General features: G+C 41.6%; 1 protein-coding gene and 1 long non-coding RNA gene across 2 annotated transcripts; one reads left to right on the forward strand and one right to left on the reverse strand.

Annotated features, from left to right (window-relative positions):
- Positions 1–772: 772 nt before the first annotated feature.
- On the reverse strand, positions 773–16,860 carry VCPIP1 (valosin containing protein interacting protein 1). The gene is made up of 3 exons (XM_064387994.1): positions 13,958–16,860; positions 8,883–8,969; positions 773–5,993 (listed from the first exon to the last, which is right to left on the reverse strand). The coding sequence occupies exons 1-3, from the start codon at positions 16,644–16,646 to the stop codon at positions 5,122–5,124; spliced, it is 3,648 nt and encodes a 1,215-aa protein (XP_064244064.1). The 5' UTR covers positions 16,647–16,860; the 3' UTR covers positions 773–5,121.
- A 757-nt stretch (positions 16,861–17,617) lies between these two features.
- LOC135280373 (uncharacterized) lies at positions 17,618–18,694 on the forward strand. Its single transcript, XR_010347344.1, has 2 exons — positions 17,618–17,938; positions 18,043–18,694. It is a non-coding gene; the product is annotated as an uncharacterized LOC135280373 (long non-coding RNA).
- Positions 18,695–18,986: the final 292 nt, after the last annotated feature.

The raw sequence follows: 18,986 nt of genomic DNA on the forward strand, positions 1-18,986 counted from the left end.
TAAGGCCTTTCAGTAAATACAGGAAGAAGTAACACAAGAGTTTTGCAGATGGGTTTTATGGCTTGTTTCTAGGCTCAGAAGTTTTGATTAAAGCCAATTTGTGAAACAAAGTACCACATGTAGCTGGTGGGAAAAGCATAGAGATAATTTAAATAGTTGTCAATATGTTCATCTTCGAGTATTGCCAAATTTTCAAAAGCCTAGTTCTTCCAAATTGTACTATTCATACTTGAATATTACATGCATGCATTAAAATTTTGCTTTGAAATACACTTTGACCAATGTTTCAAATCACAGATTGCAAGGTATCTTAAATGCTGACTTGGTCTGCATTTTTCTACATTTTCTTCATGACAGCTTTGGAAGAAAAAAAAAGATTCAGGTCTTGAAATTTGGTCTCAAATAAATGAAACATACGGTTTAGAGATCTCTCAAATTCAAAGGTCCCATGTGTTCAAGGAAATATTTAGATTAGGCATGAGGTCAAAAAAATCAATTTTTTTCTCAAAGAACTTTTCTCTCAAAAAATTATTTTGAAAAATAACCATTACTAAAGGAAAATGGGTAACATCAGATTTTACTTTTCTAAGAATTGTATCAGTTTTTTAACTTCTGTACTAATATTCATGTATGCAAGTATAATGCAATTTATCCGCAAAATGAGGAAATTAATACATTTTCAACTGACTCATTTTGTAGGCAAATCAGCATTAATTAAACAAGCTAATGTGTGAAAGGCTAGATAAAAATTACACCTTATAAAACCAAAGCAGATGTTTCAACTTATAGTTTTAATATAGCAATCAAAGAAAATTCCAAATACTGTACAGTGAAGTGTAGTATAGTACACTATATACTGTTATAATACACTATTGTTACATTACTGATAAAAAAATCAAATATAATTAGTACAGCAATCACAAATAGAACAAACCAAACCTTGCTGGATAACAGCCAGTACTGTGAAGATGGTATCGTTTCTATGCTAATTTATTTTTAATTCAACATGTAAAGCACTTACTTTTTAAAAAGATTTTTTTTTTCTAAATATATACACTATTTTAATTCCTATTTATACATTTTAAATAGCATTCCCTCCTAAAAGTGCACTCTTTCATTTCTTGGCAATAATCCTCATCAAACATAAAATAACTCTGAAAATACCACTCTTGTTTCAACCTTTTATTGCTCAACCACAGGCATAAGGGCTCAGAGGGAATCCTGCATTCTAAAGATCTTAAGCAACTTCTTCATGAAGCTAAACTGATATTCACAAGCAAAACAAAGAAACCACTCTCTGTTGTGGCTTTTTTAACAAAAGGATTAACTTCATATTCATATTATTATTATTTTACAAAAGCATGTAGATTCTGATATTTAAAAATAGGAGCCAAACAAATGTAGAGTTAACAGTGGCATCTTCTTAAATCATTAATTATCCATTCAAGTCAGATCGAGCATCACTCTCCCAACTGTAAACATACCAAGAATTTTGTTACCTGGCATTTTCAGCGCATCGAAAAAGCAACTCCACTAACCCTGTGACAATGACAACAGATTCTACTTTATGAAAGAGTGTAAATCAAGTATTTTGGCCTTGCAGGGTTGTTTAGCACACAGCCCTGTGGCACTGTGCCTCTGTGACACTGCTAGAGCACTCTGGCAGAGGCAATGTCTAGCTTGTATTTTACAGCCAGCACAAGACTAGTAAACTACATGGAATTCACAAAGCCAACAATGCACACAGCTGTTTTGTGACTACAAGAGGGAAGACATCCCAAATACATTTCTTTGATTTCATTTGAAAATCTGCTATTTATTTTCCCTCACTGAAATGCAAACAATTCAGAGAGAAACAGCACTATCAAAAAGTCAACTAAGCAGCCAGCCATTTGAAGTAGTAAAAGTCTTGGAAAACTGATCTGTTCTCCCGAGGTTTCCCATATGCTCATCAGCAATCTAGTTCATTCCCTTTTTTATTTTTCTACTAGGCCTGTATTTTTAGCAATCATCTTTTCTTTGGGTTATACATACTAAGCCATAGTAACATTTAGGATTTTCTAATAATGTGTCTTCTTTGCCATGAGACACAGCATAGAAGATCCTTGGCCTTCAGACATGAAAGTAATCAAGGTGGGTACTCAAAACCACAACCTCTTCCACAGGTAATTTGGTAGCAAGAATTTGGGTTGGTTGCCTTTACTTTTCAAGAAAAGGGCACCATTCTTGACATTTGAGAAGTCCTACTGACACATCTTCTCATCCACAATGAGCCAAAGTCTTCCCTGCCCTTGTACCCCCCAGCATTTTCCTGACTCTAACAGGAATTCTAACAAGCACACTGGTGCTTCTTGGACAGGCACACAGATTTGTCTCCACTTACATTTGCACCCACTGCCAGCAACCAAATGAAACATCTGTTCCAATTTACACTTTGGTGTTCTTTATTTCACTTCTCCTGCACAGTCACACATCTCACTGGCACACAGATGAAGTTTAGCTTCACTTGAGAGTATCAAGAGCTATCTATCTTTCTCAAAACCACTGATATTAAATGCAGAAAAAGCTACATGAGATAAGAACACTGCAAAGAAATATGCACAATCCTGCCTTCCAGAACTCACACCAGCAGATCTTGTGACTGACACCATTTTACCAGTCCTGTGAGACCATCTTCTTTTAGGAACTGGAGGGTTCTTGTCTACACGACTTGAGTGGGCCCGAGATGACACTAATGGTGAGTCAAACAGAGCTATTATCTGTTTCTATGTCTATTTAGATAAGAAGGAAAATGTCAAATTACTGCTGAAATGGGAAGTGTGTCAAAACTAAACCAAGCCTTCCTCTTTACACAGTAAAAGGCACACAAACTTCTGCAGTCTTACCAGAAAGGCATGAAAGAAGTAAGCATTTTTCCTCGAAATAAGAATGATGTGCAATAAATATTTCAATTTATTTCAAACTTGAAATTCTCTCATATACACTACTCACTCATTATTTTTCCAGCCAAGGAAGACTTTTTTTTCCCTAAAGAAAAGGTTGAAACTACCAAAGCACTGGTTACCTGGTCTAAAATGCAAGAGATCCAGGGGATTCCTCCCCCTCAGCCTCTCCTGATTGAAATTCTTTCACAGGAACAAGTCACTGCTGTACTTTTTTAACACTGTGACAAAGCACAAGCCTCTACTCAACATTTTCTATATAGATGTAGCCTTCAGCGAGCTAGACTGATTCATGGGAGACTAAATGTTTTCAGAAGTCATGGCAGGCTTCCAGGTGCTGCATGTGCATCCTGTTTCTCATTGAATAAGCCCTGCCAGTTAATCAGTGCATCAGCAAGGTCAGTTCTGGCAAGCCAATTACTTCATACATTCCAAGTTTCCAAATTGCTAACTTACCAGATAGCAATTTGAGATCTTAACATTTTTCATTTATTTATGTAAATGTGGTATTTATATTTTACCTCTAAGTAGTGTATGAAATCATAAAATATTTGTACCATCTACACAAAAAGTTAACCAACAGAGTAACTTTAATTTATTTTGACAAAAGAGAAGGGCTATTTTTCAAGTGACTTGCTTCATTTCAGTTCTACATACAAAAATAAATCCTTCCCCATGGGACATTTTATCATACTAACACTTAGAACTGTTTAAGTGATTAGAAATGTAAAAAGTGAGGAGACTTTCCTGAATACAAACATATACAACACAAACCACATTTGTGAACTGGTAAAAACCTACATGTGCACAAACACAGACTTCAGTACTTAAATGCTCTTAATTCCTCTGAAGCTGTATTAACATCTTTTCATCCATTCAATGTTATTTTACCATAAGAAGAAGCAACAATAGTGCATTTAAATGACTATGAAGATAGGAAGCAAAGTGCAGTATCAGAAACACATTCCATCCTTAGGGAGCAAGCACAATGGCTGCTTCTTAAAAACTAGCACTACAGATCTGATGAACACACTACTTAAGTGGATACCAGCTCTATTATCTCTGATGCAGGGAAACCTGCATCACAAACTCAAATGAGGCTGAGAGAGGTGGGAAGTCTTTATAGACACTGAAACAGCATGTATCCCTTGCTCCCACAGAGTAAACAGTGAGCTTCTAAAAGCTCAATTATCACCAAACACTTTAGGATAATGTGTGTTAGAGAGTCATTTCCTTCCAATAAATTGTTAATTTGCTCTTAAGAGGACAGCTGTTATTTCATTTTTGCTATTTCTAACCAATGCTAGCAATCCAAATCTTCTAAAATAAATGGATTTGCCATTGAACATTTGCTCTTACTTGCAATTGCCCACTTCTCTCCCATAACTGTCTCAAAAGTTGCACAACCACCTGACCAGTTTGGTATTTGGGAGGAAATGCTACCAAGAGAGCACCAAAATGGTTGCGTTGGCTCAGACTGCTATGCATAACCACACCACATTCAATGTATCTTCATCATATGCTATGTGGCCTTTTTTCTAACTTGCTTTCTAACTGACAACAAGAGAACTTAGACTTCAGTTTAGTAAAGTTGCACTTATTCCAAGATTTCTGACAGGAGGATATGAATGAAAAAGTTATTAAATTGGAGAAGTGCCAGCAAAGTGTCATTAAAAGCACTGTATATGCTGCATTATCAAATTGAGCAGAACTTTAGTTTCAGTTACTTTTTGAAATGTACGTCTAATTTATGACAATAGGGTATTTTTTATTGGAATTAAGTACCTGGGACAGAATTAACTTTGCCATGTATCTAGTTTTGCCTGTTCTAGCCCTTCCAGTAACCTTAAGCTAGCATGGTAAGAACCTTGCATGGGCTTAAATTTTAAGACTTCTAAGAAATTAAAAATTACAAAGAATTTTCAAGAACCCACATGTACAGCAGATATTAATCTCAGTGCATTTCCTAATAACTAATTTACAGGTAACAGAGCCAGCCTGGGCAGCAGTATGGTAATATTGAAAGCTATTGCCAATCACATGCTTATCATGCACTGAATAAGATGATATAATCTTTGACATACATACAAGATTTAATAACTAATCACTTTGTGTGGCCCAGCCAATAAACATTACATTTGAACAGTAATTTCTTCTACCCTTATTAGATTTTAACCTATCAAGAGTGATCCATTGGCTCAGTTGCATTAGTGATTCCTGCATCTTGACTATCCATCTCCTCAAGCTCCTCAACAGAATTTCCCTTTTGTGCTTTAGACCTTGCAGGGAATGTTGTTCCCACAGAATTCACCATGTTACCATCAGTTGATTCAGTATTCAAGTGTTCAGTACCACTTGGTGCAGAGAATGATTCGGGTAAGGCAGCCTGAAAGCTCCCAGTTTTAGCAGTTGAACTCACTGCCTCTACTTTTCTTTGAGATACATCAACTGATGCTGACTGCTCTGTATTCTGATCCCGCAAATGTCTATCCATTGAAGCCTGAATAGAAGAGACCATTTCCTGCAACTTTTTTCTCTGTGCCTCAATCAAAGTGGGGTCAAGCTGCCTGCTGTCTCTCATTGTCACAACTCCCGGAGCAATTCGAATAAGCTCACTGTTACCAGAAGCAGCTGTGAATACAGAAGGCTCAATTTTAGCAGAAGGACTGAAGTCCGTTTCTGTGCTATGCTTTCTTAAAAGTGGTGTTTCCCTGGCTCTTTGATCGTGTTGTTGACTACTAGATGCAGTTCCTAGGGAATGACCCTTTCCTTGAAATGCAGTTATGTTATGTAGCTGTTCAGATTTCTTTTTCACTACTCCACCACTACCCAGCTTCAGTATTCCATGTGAAGGACTTGCTTCCCTGCTTCTCGAAGCAGCTTCTGCTCGCACTTGACTTAAGGCCTCTTTAACCAGCTCTTCAACATCGGGACCGATCGGGAAGTGCCCAGCAGCATCCACACACAGCTCTAGTCTGTCTTCTGCTGCATTGTACACAAAGTTTTTACCAGGCAGATGTGGAAAAGTGCAGTGCTTGCCATCAGCCAAACCTATAAAGACAGGAAAAGTTATTCAAAGTGCTAACATATCTTAAGGCATGCTCTGAACGCAGTAATTACTGTATTTAAATTTACTGAATCAGGATGTAAAAACAAACACTGAAAGTTATTACTGGGGGAGAAAAAACATAGGCTTTTATGCCATACAATAACCAGAGCATGCTGCAAAGATGCTGCTGCCTTCTATGATGACTGATGAAGAGACAATAGTGTATTATTACAAGATAAAATGACCACACTGCTACAACTTGCAGTTTTATGCTTGCAGTAATGTAAAACAAGCCCCCATCACTACCACCACCCACACCCCCAAAATCACACAAAACCAAACCATCACAAATCAAAACCCAAAAACTAATAAGGAGAACATTTCAAAACACTATCTGGAGAAACACTATTTGAGACTACTTCCACACTAGTTAGAACTGTAGTAGGATTTCTGGTTGCCTAACTGCTGCTAAGCCTGAGGAATTTCAAATGTGCTATTTTGTCTTGTTCTCTGAGAGGAAGTGCTGCTAGATTAACATGTTTCAAGCTTACTATATTTAGTAGTCCTGGATATTATAACTATTAACCTTTACAAAACAAACATAATGCATAATATTATTGCTCTGCTGTTTGTTTAACTATCCTACTTACAATTTGACCAATCTGTTAAAACTGAGAGTTCACTAGATAATTTTAAGTTCTGAAGTTTCTGTGTGCCAAAAATGGACAACCATCAGTCTTTACAGTTTATCATCATAAACCACAAAATAACTCTTTCAACTCTGTCCCATACAGGCTGTGGTAAAAGCAGTAAGGTATCACTTCAGTGATGGTGGCTTTCTGTGAGCTAAAAGCTATCTGCAGATGAAAACTTGGCTGCAACCATTCTCTTCACTTTAATTCCATCAGCTATGCATGGAGAGCTACAATGAAAACAACACAGTTTAAAAGGTGCCAGGAACAGGTAAACTGTTGGGATTTTTCCTCTCTTTATCAAAATTCTTGAAGAAAACCACCAGAAATTATTCAGAAGGGAAGAAACACAACAAGCAAATTCTAGTTCTGTATTACCAAACACAATGCTTTCAAAATGAGTATTCTGGGCAACAGTGGGAAAGGTCATTCAATAATTTGATAAGTTATTAAACTGTTTTCATCCTAATGAATCTACTTATTAATCTCACTCATCCTCCACAGCTTCTGATTCACACAGAACTGCAGAGGACCTACAAATAAGATTTTATTCTGAGAGGTTCAGACATGTGGCTCCTTTCTTTACATATCCATGGGAACCAATAACCAAATAGCCAAAATGCAGAACAAAATTTAACCTCAAACACCTATCTGTCTAACTTTGCCTGAACAACATATTTTAGATATGTAATTTAGCAGCTCAATTCTCATTTGCAAAAGAGGGAACTGAAACAATTCCTATGAATGACCAAAACTGCCTCTGAAACTGCAATCCCAACATCTCAAAGATCTGTTAAATCAAGTTTCAACTGATTAACAGTACCTATGCTTCACAGACAGCTTTGTTCTCAAGGTCCAATATGATAGGTGCACTATTACATTATCTAAAAGATTACAAATAGGTAAGTAGCTTCTTAAAATGGAAAGATGAGTCAGATTGTTGCACACTGGAATTGTAAAGGTGAACTAATGCTGAAATAGGAATTGTACCTACCAAGACAGTCTGTATTTGAAACTAGTGCACTTCTCTGTATGCATTTACACCATTATCTGCTACAGCCTTATTTCTTACACAGCAAGCTGGGAAAAATTACTTTTAAGTTAGACATTTTCTGAGAGCTGGGTTAAAATTCCTTGGATTCATTTCAGGATTTCAAATCTGACTAGCCATCAATTGGTCAAAAACACCCTTTCCATCAAGCTGATTCACTTTCCACAAACAATACACCACTCCTTACTGTACAAGCATAGTAAAAGAAGGAAAACTAAAAGGAAACAGATATAAGACACTTAGCACGCTAACTCTATTATCAGGCTAATACTTCAGTGACAGGCATTGAGTATATCACACATTTTAATTTATTTCCAGAAATAAGTAAGATAAAGTTAAGGTTGATGAAACTGCCTACAAAAAAAATCAAACAGCAAGAAAGCAGTAAAGGGACCATTATAATAGCTGAAATCACAACAGTTAAACTGTGAATGGAAAGATTTCATCAAGAAAATAACTTTGGGAGAAAATAACTCCTTAGTACTTTCTTCTCTAAAGAAACAGTTGCTATTTTTTGTAGGCAGTATTTGTAAAGCCACCTAAAAATCAAATGTACTCCACTTGCTTGGTTATTCTGTACAGAACCCAAGATGCAACATTCAGCAATTCAAGAAGGGGATGGATAGTTTTGTTTTTGAACAATAATCTTAGGAATATAAAAAACAAATTTAACCAACCATTTAAATTTAAAACATGCAGTACCCTGTATAAAATATCTGCTAAGAAGCACAAGGAAGGTAAAATCCTTATCCAGTAAGCATCTTAAAGTAAAGGAATAAGTATTATGATTTCATTGTTTGATCCTTACAGGAGAAAAAGATACAGAAAACAAAAAATCAGCTGACTTTTTTGGTCATATTGTCATTAAGAAAAAAAAAAAAGAGTTGTTTGTATAATTCAGGAAGTGGAAATTTCAGAAAGTAAGAGGCTTAAATTCAATTAAATAGGTTTAGGCAGATTCCCTAGTCTTAGTCTGTCTGAGGGAACATTAGGAGTTCTCCAATATTTAAGAATGAAAATTTTCCACAGTAATAGACTTTCAAAAAAAATATATTTATGCTTAGAAGTGACTCAGTACCAATTTACAATTTTCAGGATTTGGAAACAGGGGAAGGAAGGAAGGAATAAAAACCAAACCAAAAAAATACCTGTTGTTTTCTTCATTATGCTGTAGAAGACTCCACCCTGCTGAAACAACTGAGGAAGCCCCTTTGCATAAGACCAAACATCTTCTCCTGTAAAAATCAAACACAAACATTAAAATTAAACAGTAGTATTTACATATTATAGACAAGGGCTGAAAATGTAACTCCTTAAACTAAAAGTTGACTCCTCACTTTCTTCTATGCAATAAACAATTTGAATTTTTATTGCAAATGCACAGAACATGAGCCTGGGACATTGAAAGACTTTTAGAAAAACATACCACTGTCTGCAGTCAAATATCCTACATGTTCCAGAAGAAAGGTTCCCAAATTTGATTTGATCCAAGATGCAGCTCCTGTTTCTTTGTCAAGCCCTAAACACGAGCCTCCATTCCCCTCCTACCTCTGCTTTCAACATTAAACTAGGAAATTACTAACACACTTCCAAAATTCAAACACATATCCTTGCTCACTAAAATTTGAATTCTATATCCCTACACCTTCTCAAAAATCAGAGCTCAATTTCACAGCTACCACACAGCAGACTTAATACTGCAGCTGAGACACAAACATTCACCCAGGCAGCTGCATAGAAGCTGTGTTTGTACCTTGCTTTTCTTGAGAGTTAGAAACAAAATACCAACCATGAGGCCCTGGCAGTCCTGTATAACCAGTGTTTCTCAACAATGCCAAAAATGGCATTGAAATGTGACAACTTTAAATGCCATGGAGAAAAAAAAAAAAAAACAAAAACAACCTAGACTACATAAGGAAAGGAATATAAAGAACAGAAAAATTGGGTTACAGTGATGGAATATCAGTAACCTAACAGCACCTGCTCAATCATTTCAGATCTGCATTTAGCCTATACCCTTTTCCTTATTTTGCTAACCACTTACCTGCTTCAGAGAAGTGACATGTGCTGTAGCTGTCTAAGCAGAACAAACAGAAAATTCTGATAAATTCTATTCTCCTTATGCAGAAACAACTACTGTGCATACACATTTTCAGAAAAAAAAAAAATGTTTTTCCCACTTTCCATCAAACATACACGGAACATACCAATACATTTTAGATAGAAATTGCCCCCTTCTGTAGGGACTGAAATCTCAGTAACAACATCTCTCAAATTTCTATTAAGATTGGAAAATGTAAATCTTCAACTACAATCAACTGGTTGTACTACTTGGATAGAGAAAGCTGGAATGTGTGAGGCTGTAAAATATAACCCACCAATATATCTTTGCTTGCTGTTATAAGGAAAATAAAATAAAAGAGCCCAAGAGGCACAGGCCTCTCCATGCTCCCCTGCTTGTCTGTTCCCCCACAACTGTCACTCACCTCTCCACTGCAGGCATTACTCAAGCCCCCATTCACTTTACAAGAGTACAGTGCACATTCACCACATTCTGACTTTGGATGTTTTAAAGACAGGAGACTGATATAATCTGATGAATTTTGAAACCATTTCTTCAAATCATATACACTCAGGTTCATCGCATTCATTCGCACATCAAGCTTACAAATTTGGCCTTTGCTTCCAAGATGAACATTGAAGTAATAAACCAACTGCTCTTTCTTCTTATTTTCCATGATCTACTGAAGGAAGTCTTCTGGCACTGCTACCTGTGTCCTTACTCTCACTGGCCATTTGAAATGCACTTCCCTATACACGGTGTCTGCAGAGCATTGATGATGTGCCTCTTCCAAGTCTCCCTGATGTTTTAAACACTGCCCACAGGAATCAAAACAACCACTGCACTGAGAACTATCAGAATACAGCTGTCAGTCCACTGAAGCCTGAAGAGGCCACAGCCAGCAGGACTCCATGCTAAGGACTCCTTTACTGCTGCATTGAGCAATCCATTACCATTTGAAGGACTCTCTTTCATTCCACAAGACAACCACTGGACTTAAAGAGAAGCCCAGTATAGAATTACTGACATTTTCCAAGGAAAGCTTCCCTATTTGCTGTGGGCATGATTTTTCAAGCCTTGCACAAGGGAAGCATCACTGTTTAGACAGCCTTTTATGCAATACTAACAAGTACTACATGCAGGAAAGCATGGAGAGCAGGGCTCACAATACAAAAGCATCAGCCACTGAAAGAAATACAAGCTAATGACACTGTTTTGACAGACATCTCCCACTGGAAGATAAAAAAAGCCCACAGTTACAACTGGACTTTCCCAGATCAGAGGAACTAGTGTGTGACTCAACTAAACTACATTTGAGGTTTGCACATTTTTGTTGTTAGTTGAGTTTTACCGTTTGTTTTGGATTTGTTTGCCATGGCAGCAAGATGTTTATAGGTCACAAGTTAATTTGGATGATCATTTAGTTAGATTAAAAACTCCCTCAAGACACTACATTTATCCAAGAGATTATACTGTTCCTACTCCAGTACACAGCTCCTCAGACCAGACCCCAATCCCAGAACATTAAGGTATGGGAACAAATCCAGACTGTCCTGCCCACAAACAGGCCTTGTTCACCGATACAAGTTAGCCTGCAGCTGCTGCAAGCCCAGGACTGTCACTGCAGACAGCAGAGAGAACACACAAAGTGCAACACAAATAAAAACCACAATTGATAAAATAGGTTGTAGAGAAGTTCAGCTGGCTTCAAAGCAAGCTGTTTAATTCCATGAAAATCCTGGTATCACAGAATACACTAAATTTAAAGCTGGCTATTTTGATTCCTTGTGTATGGATGAATTCATCAATGAAAAACTAACCAATCAAAATAAATTCATATCTGGCTTGCACATATTCAGAGTGCCTCTGCAGGAGTGTAATTAAATCTGGTTTAAAATATAATGTTTTAAATATGTTAATGCAAAATTCCAATTCCTTTAGTAATTTCCCTACAGAATTCCGCATTTTGAGCTAGGAAAAAAAAAAAGAAGAGAAAGCTTTACAAAAAATCATGCATAATATGTTAATTGGTCCAGAAACTACAGTATTTAATTTCCCAAGGCTTTTTTAAAAATTATATACATAAAAAAGTTAAGAATGTGATCTAAAATAAGCAGCTGAGATCAGAAAAGAAGAATTCTAGTAGCTGAAATAAGAAAAATACTTCAGCCTACAGGAGACTCTGTATGAAAGAGCACACGGAATGAATAATTATGGATGTCTGAAGACACACTTCCACTACGGGCACTGGGGAAAAGAAAGGTGTGTCTAGCCCAATGAGCTATCTCATCAGCATCTCCCCTCTACACATTCTAATCTCACTGTATTACAGGAATGTTTTTAGCAGAACAAAGTTACAAAGCTGGCTCTCAGACCTTTGCAGCAGTTTTTAGCAGTACAGAAATGCTGTTGAGAAAAATTAAGGCTTCTTGTCTCAAAAAGGGTGAATATGCCACCTTGAGGAACTGCCACCCTTAAGAAAGTGCAAGGACTTAGGAAGTTTGTTAATCTGTTGAAAAATCACAATTGTGAACGGTCTAGTAACTAGATTTCTCTCACAAGTATTTTTAAAGGAAAATGAAGACCCAATGAGAAAAGTCATGATATAATAACAGCATCTTACTCAGTAGTTGTATAAGGTTTTATAACTGGCTGGTTTATGACTTGCTGCTGCTTTTACTTCTATTAGTAATGCACAATGGATGCAGCCAGAGAAGAGTGAGATAAATTCTAGTCTAACCGGTGCTCTTAAAGCAGAATCTAACAGCAGTGAAGGGAAAGACAAAAGGCCATTCTTGCATACAAGATCAGCTCACGCTTTCTGGATAAGCACCTGTGAAATAATAACACACCTTAATGCTTAAGTAACCAAGACATTTTTAAAGCATGCCAAAGTTTTTTGAAGTCAATAACTATACTTCCAGCAGTATTTCCTGCAAACAGGAAAGCACTCTTTTAAGTTTCATCCAGAAGTGAAGACAACTTTTAAACTTAACTTCTTCCTGCACTTTGGAACTGGGATGTAAATGTCAGTGTGATGAGGTGAGTAGTGATTCAGCACACTATCTTGTAAAAGACACAGGAGTAAACAATCACACTTGGAAAAGAATCAAAGTTCTGCTTGATGAACTTCTGACACACCACACTGTGATTACGTAATTGTTTCGTTTCTGAAACATCACATGCTTTAGCCACACCAAATCCCTCCAGCAGGAGAAGGCTCCCACAAAAAAAAAAAAAAACTGTAAACATGACTATTCAACTGGTTCATACAGCTGAATGTAGGATAATTACAGTTCTACTTCCTGCCAGAAAGCAGCCAGAACTGTGAAACCTGATGAACAAAACACATAAACAGGGGTCCAAGTCTCCCAAGTTCAAAAAGGAAAATGAAAAACGCAGGCACCTGAGAAAAGTCCTTTTGCCTTGAATTATTCACAGTCAGCTTTACATGACTGATAATTTACAAGTATAGCTTTGCAACCCTATGTCCGACCTTTGGAATTCAGATCCATGTTTAGATTCTGCCAGTTTCTCCTCTGTTTATATTCTGAAATAGCACTTTCTTAAATCTTTAAAAAAGACCAGATCTTCATTTAAAACTAACGGATTACCTAAGGAGAAAATGTCAAATTGATATGCTTAAACCAAGACAACTCCCTGTGGGGCCAAATGTCAGGATTTCCTCCTACTACAAAGGTGAAAATTTGTTCCTCAAACTTCCAATGAGCAGACACTCAGCATTCCCTTCTCACCCCTGCCCTGAATTTATTTCCTGAAACCTGAGGGAGATGTAGGGAAAAAAAGTCTGTAGTTTCACACATATACTTCCAATGTGTGCCTAATGAGGGGCAGAAAAAACAGAAAGACAGGACAGCAGAGGCAAAGAAATCACCTCTAAACAGCAATTTTTAAAAGAGGCCTTTATAGCAAAGGAAGAACAAGTATCTCATATACCTCATATATACATTACAAAAGTCACTGACAGCATTTTAAATGTCCTTCTAACAAAGGAATAAGCTACAAGATTACAGCTACATTTCAGCTACAAGATTAAGCATGATTTAAGAAAAAGGGAAATGTGTTTGTAACTAGAGTTTGCAACATGTTATCTTCTACTTAAAAATACAATTTTGAAGAATAACACCAAGTCAGCCTTACCCATGAGTGTTGCCAGAAGACAGAGTGAATACATCTCCTTGTCAACTTGTTCTTGCAGATCCTTTGAGGAGATCTTACTGGTCACAGCAACATCTTCGTGCTTCACAGCATGGGCTGAGTGAGCTGAGGCAGCCTGCTTGCCTTCCTCCTTGCCCTTCAGAATTTCTATGGCAATCCTGTCACCGTGCTGCAAAGGAACAGGCTCATTTTCCATGCCTTCTTTGGGAGGCAGAAGCTCTTTTGGAGGAAAGCCGTAGCGAATACATTGCAAATACGGGGGAATATTAAATTCTCTTGCTATGCCTTCCTGGAGCTCCAAGAAGGTGGTAGTGCACTTCAAGGTAAGCATTGACTGCCTCCCATCATTGGTGGTTATTCGAATTTTCTTTTCTTTTGCAGATGTTGGGGAATACGGGGTTTTGGTTGGTGTAGCAGGTGCAGACGAGGGCCCCTCGCGAACGGCCCCAGGAGAAGCAGTCCTGGGCTGCCCTTTCTGCTCTTGTTTCAATTTTTCACTTTTCCTTTTCTGCATTACAGAAGCCTGGTCAGCAATGTTCTGCTGAATAGTTCTTTCAGCCTTGCTCATATTCAACTCCTCCTTGTGCAAAGTTTTAGTCTTCTGTCCAGTCAAAATTATTTTGGTTGGAAGTTGCGACTCCAGCTCTTGTCCTTGCTGTACATCATCAGCTCTTTGGGCGTGAGCACCATCGATATTTACAGGGGTATAATCATCAGGGTTCTTTTTGGCAGTTTGGTGCAGTATTGTGTTGACAACTTTCTGCACAAGAATCTCGCTACCGAATTCACCGGGGAAGTGCTTGGTGACAAGTTTCATGGCGACATCATACACGTTGCTGTTCAAAGAGGTGTCACTTTCATACTGGAACCAGTACACAGTCTCTCTCACCACTCTTCCACCCCACTCTAGAGTTATAGGAAAAGCTTCAGGCAGATTGTCATACTCTTTCCCTTCCCAGTAATGCTTGAATCCACAGCCACATTTGCCACCTGAAGACCTGGTATTAGTTCTGTCTCCATCAATATACAAAACAGACCCATCTTCTCTGACACGACGCATTAAGTTACCGTGGCACCAGTTACAAACAGTCAAATTACTCAGGCCATAGTCTGGTACCAGCACATCCTTCACAGGGTTGTAAGAACACACCAAACTGTTCAGGGGAAAACTGTAATTTTTGTCAGGCCTTAGCTGGCCGTGAGTACTTTTTGCCAGGTTGTACAGCTTCCCCCCAGGAGCCAGCCACTCTGGGGGAACGTGATGCTCTGAAAGAGCCCCACAGATGAGGCACCTGTGAAGGCGGTTGTCCATCACTGCTTTTTTGGCAGCTGCAGTGACCTCTTCGGGCTGGACCCCTATTACACCAGTCCTTCTGTAGAAATATTGATGCACATCAGCTACAAGACTGGGGTGGATACCATGCTTACTCATGAAAACCTCCTCCATCGCAGCAACAAGCCTCATCAAGTACTTGTCCTGCAAACTTCTGTCTCCTCCAATAATGCAGCCACCATCCTCCTCTAACATGATGTACTTTTTGATGAGGTCTTGAGGAACTCCCCAGGCTTTAGGAAGTAGTTTCCTAGGCAGCTTAGGTAAAGCAGCACCTTTTATTCCAACCAGAGGAATATAATGGTTACGTCCTGAGCTACTCCATGCAATACAGATCGGCTTGTTCAACATGCCATCTTTCCCCATGCATTTTTCCAGAGGTATCAGACCAGGCAGGAATGTTGCTGAATAATCTCCAGAGCTTCGCATTCCACTCAAGGAGTCTAACAGGATGATAGGCCGGTGCAGCACGTTGGCCAGACCAAAGATGTGAATATTCCTAAGGCCCATTGGCACACCTTCGGGAGGAACAAACAAAGGGTCACATTCATTGATAATATCCTCCCACTCTGCAGCATCAATAAAATCATGGAAAAGTGCCTTGTAATGGCTTAGATTCGCCTCAAAATGCTTCTTTAGATTCTCTCGGAGAGCATGCCAGAAGAGTTCCCTGCCAACAAGCGCTCGTGAGACTGCATGGACAAGGCAGTGGCCATCTCCATCCACGTGGACAGGAATGAGGCACTCTTGACTGTTGTTGGCCTTCTTGATGTCCTCCAGGGTGTCGTGCAGGTAGATGAGGCTGCCGGAGCGGTCCTTCCCGTAACCCATGGTTTCGACGTGCTCTGGCTCGATGAGGAAGGCGCGGTCGCCCAGGAGGGAGCAGTCAAAGATGTCTCCCTGGTTCATCTCCGTGAGGAGCTTGGCTTTGCCAGTCTGCTTGTCCATCCCGTAGCGGGCCAGGATGGGGGCCAGGAGCTTGCAGTGGTAGTTGGAGAGGCCATTGACTTTGACGAGCTCAGTGTTCCTGCGGGGCGGGCCGGCGCCGCTGACGCCCAGCAGCGCATTCCGCAGCAGGTTGTGCAGCACCAGGTCGGGGTCCGTCACCTCCTCCACGGCCAGCAGCTGCCGCTGCTCGTGGCGCCGCCCGCAGTCCGTGCACTCGATGCTGCCGCTGCCCTGCGGCCCGTGCGCCGGGAAGAACAGCCGCGCCTGGCATTTGGGATCGGGGCAGGTGCCCGAGAAGATGCGCCGGTCTCGCTTCTTGGAGGCGGACGGAGGCGGCGGCTGCGGCTGCTGCTGAGGGGACGGCGGCGGCGGCTGCTGGGGCTGGGACATCGCTCCGCTCCGCTCCGCCCGGGCTTCACCCGCACCCGCTCCTCCGCCGCCCTCACAGGCGCATTCCCTGAGCGCCGCGCAACGACCGCCGCCTCTCGGACGCCGCCGGTGCCGGTGCTGCCCGTGCGGTACCGAGCGCCGCCCGCCGCCCCCCGCCCGACGCGGAAGCCGCCGCCGCTCTCACCGCCCCTCGGCCGCCTCAGTGCCCGCAGCGCCGCGGCCTCGCGCACTTCCACGCCGGCGGCGCACGCGCGGCGCCGCAGGGGCGGACGGGAGCGATAGTTTCGTTCGCCGCCAAGGCCCGATGTAGAGAAGGGATCTACGTGCCATGGAGAGACTACAAAGACCGTGATGCCGTGCGGCGGAGAGTGGGAGGGCGGAGGCGGGGCGAGCCCCGGCGGGGTTGCTGGGAAGCGTAGTCCGCGGGCGGCTGGGCCGGGAGGGACGGGCAGGGCACTTGGCGGCGCTTGTTGCGCTTCCTCCGGGAGCGCGGGGGGAGGCAGGAGGTGTGAGGTAACACGCCCCACACGTACATTCCTGCTCTGTCTCGCTCGGATGCTGGTCTGAGGGGACACCCCACATGTGTAGTCTCCCTCTGTGCCCCTCGGGTGCTGGTTTGAGGCGACACTCCACGTACATGGCTCCTGTGCCCCCCTCGGGGTCGGCTGCGAGGTGACACCCCGCGTGTACATCCCGCCTCGGCCGCCTCGCCCCCGCCCGCTCACGCCCCGCAGGAGCACCGGGCGAGGCTCCCTCCGTGTCACCTGTGCCCTGACGGGCTCGGGGGCGGGAGGCTGCCCAGCCCCGACAGGCTGCTGCCGGCAAGGGCTGACAGAAGGGACAGGGACAGTCCCCCAGCAGCACTGCGGCTGAAGGGGACTCTGAGGGCCCCCGAGGGCTCCCGGGCACGGAGGTTTCCAAAGGCACGGCGAGCAGCGTGTCCTGCCAGGCGGGGTGCCCTGGCAGGAGCAGCGCCGGCAGGCGCGGGCACACGGGCTGCCCCCGGGCCGTGCCCCCGGGCCGTGCCCCGGAGCCTCGGCAGGCAGGCCGGGCGGGGCCGGGCTGCGCCTGCCCCCGCAGCGCCTCGGGGCGCCTGGAGCCCAGCACGCCCCCGCCGGGGTTTCGATTCCCGGGAAGCCACGCCGGGCTGCTTGTCCGGGGGGTGAGCTATCTGAGCGGAGGTGTTCCCCGGCTGCCGGCTGCTGATAGCGACAAAACAAGGCTCAAGGAGACGCGAGAGCAAGCTGTTAGCACGAGTGATCCCTCCAGCTGGTGCTACGTAAGGAGATAACGTAAGCGCCAGCCCCGTTCCCTCATTATCTCCAGTGGCCGTCTGAAACGATACTTCTGCCAAAATGAAATGGAATAATGTTCACAACTTCCAACCTAATTGCAGGGCTGGCAGCGTATTCATGTGGAGAGCTCAAGGAGGCATACTGTCAGCAAACGGAGGAGTTAAGCTCTCTGAAAGCTATTCCAGATAAAGATTTATCCTTAATTTAAGGAAAACAAAAACGGAATGTCGGAGGACAAGGTGGAACCTCACAGGGTATTTCCAAGTACCGGTGACCTATCCCTATGAACACAAGGGCAAAAAAAAACAAAAGACCATTTCCTCCCTCCTCCATCACCTTTGTTCTACCAAACAAACACCTGGAATTTACATCCCAAGGCCTCACCTATTCTACAGTCACTCAAATGATCTAAAATTAGAATGAAAATCATGGAGATTGTATCACTGAGATAGTATTGTGCTTGTACTTTCCAATACAAAGGGATTGAAATTTTTCCTTTTCATTAATCCATGAACAATAATTTATGCATCTGACATTTAAATTATAAAGATTCAGATGATTAATACATACCGGAAAAAAAATCTGTTTCTGTGCTTCATCACAGGCTTAAGGAAAAAAATGGCTCCAGGCCTGGCCCTGTGACAGACTGAGCACTGCCACCTTCCAGTGACAGCAGCTGAGCTGTGCATGCTCATTCCCTTTCGGTTTCAGTAATTTGTCAAGCACAGAAAATATGTGTGTGTGTGTAAATGTGTGCATCCCACAGTGTAATTTTTTTATCTGATCTTTTAAAATATGTGGCAGGTTTGAAGAAGAAAAGATGAAAGTTATGAGACAGATTTTCATTCTTGCCTGCTACTAATAGTTTTTAATGTGTATGACAGTAAGGTAGCAGCATCACCAGCTCCACAATCCTGCCAATGTGCCTTGTACTTGGGGATAAATCAGCAGTCTGTGCCCATTCATTCCTTAGTCTCCCGTTCATAAGTAGCAGGAACGCAGTAAAAATGCAAATAGGGAAGCCTCTGTGCTCTGTGAAACTGTG

This window comes from Passer domesticus, chromosome 1 (assembly GCF_036417665.1).
Source record: "Passer domesticus isolate bPasDom1 chromosome 1, bPasDom1.hap1, whole genome shotgun sequence".
Classification (NCBI taxonomy): domain Eukaryota; kingdom Metazoa; phylum Chordata; class Aves; order Passeriformes; family Passeridae; genus Passer; species Passer domesticus.

What these genes read in the sequence shown, in the direction of transcription:
- VCPIP1 (XM_064387994.1), bottom strand. Translation starts at nt 16,646, where the DNA reads ATGTCCCAGCCCCAGCAGCCGCCGCCGCCGTCCCCTCAGCAGCAGCCG. An exon ending in TCTTCTGGCAACACTCATGG is followed by an intron (nt 8,970 to 13,957) that starts GTAAGGCTGACT and finishes TGATTTTTACAG; the next exon opens with GAGAAGATGTTTGGTCTTAT. An exon ending in CATAATGAAGAAAACAACAG is followed by an intron (nt 5,994 to 8,882) that starts GTATTTTTTTGG and finishes CTGTCTTTATAG; the next exon opens with GTTTGGCTGATGGCAAGCAC.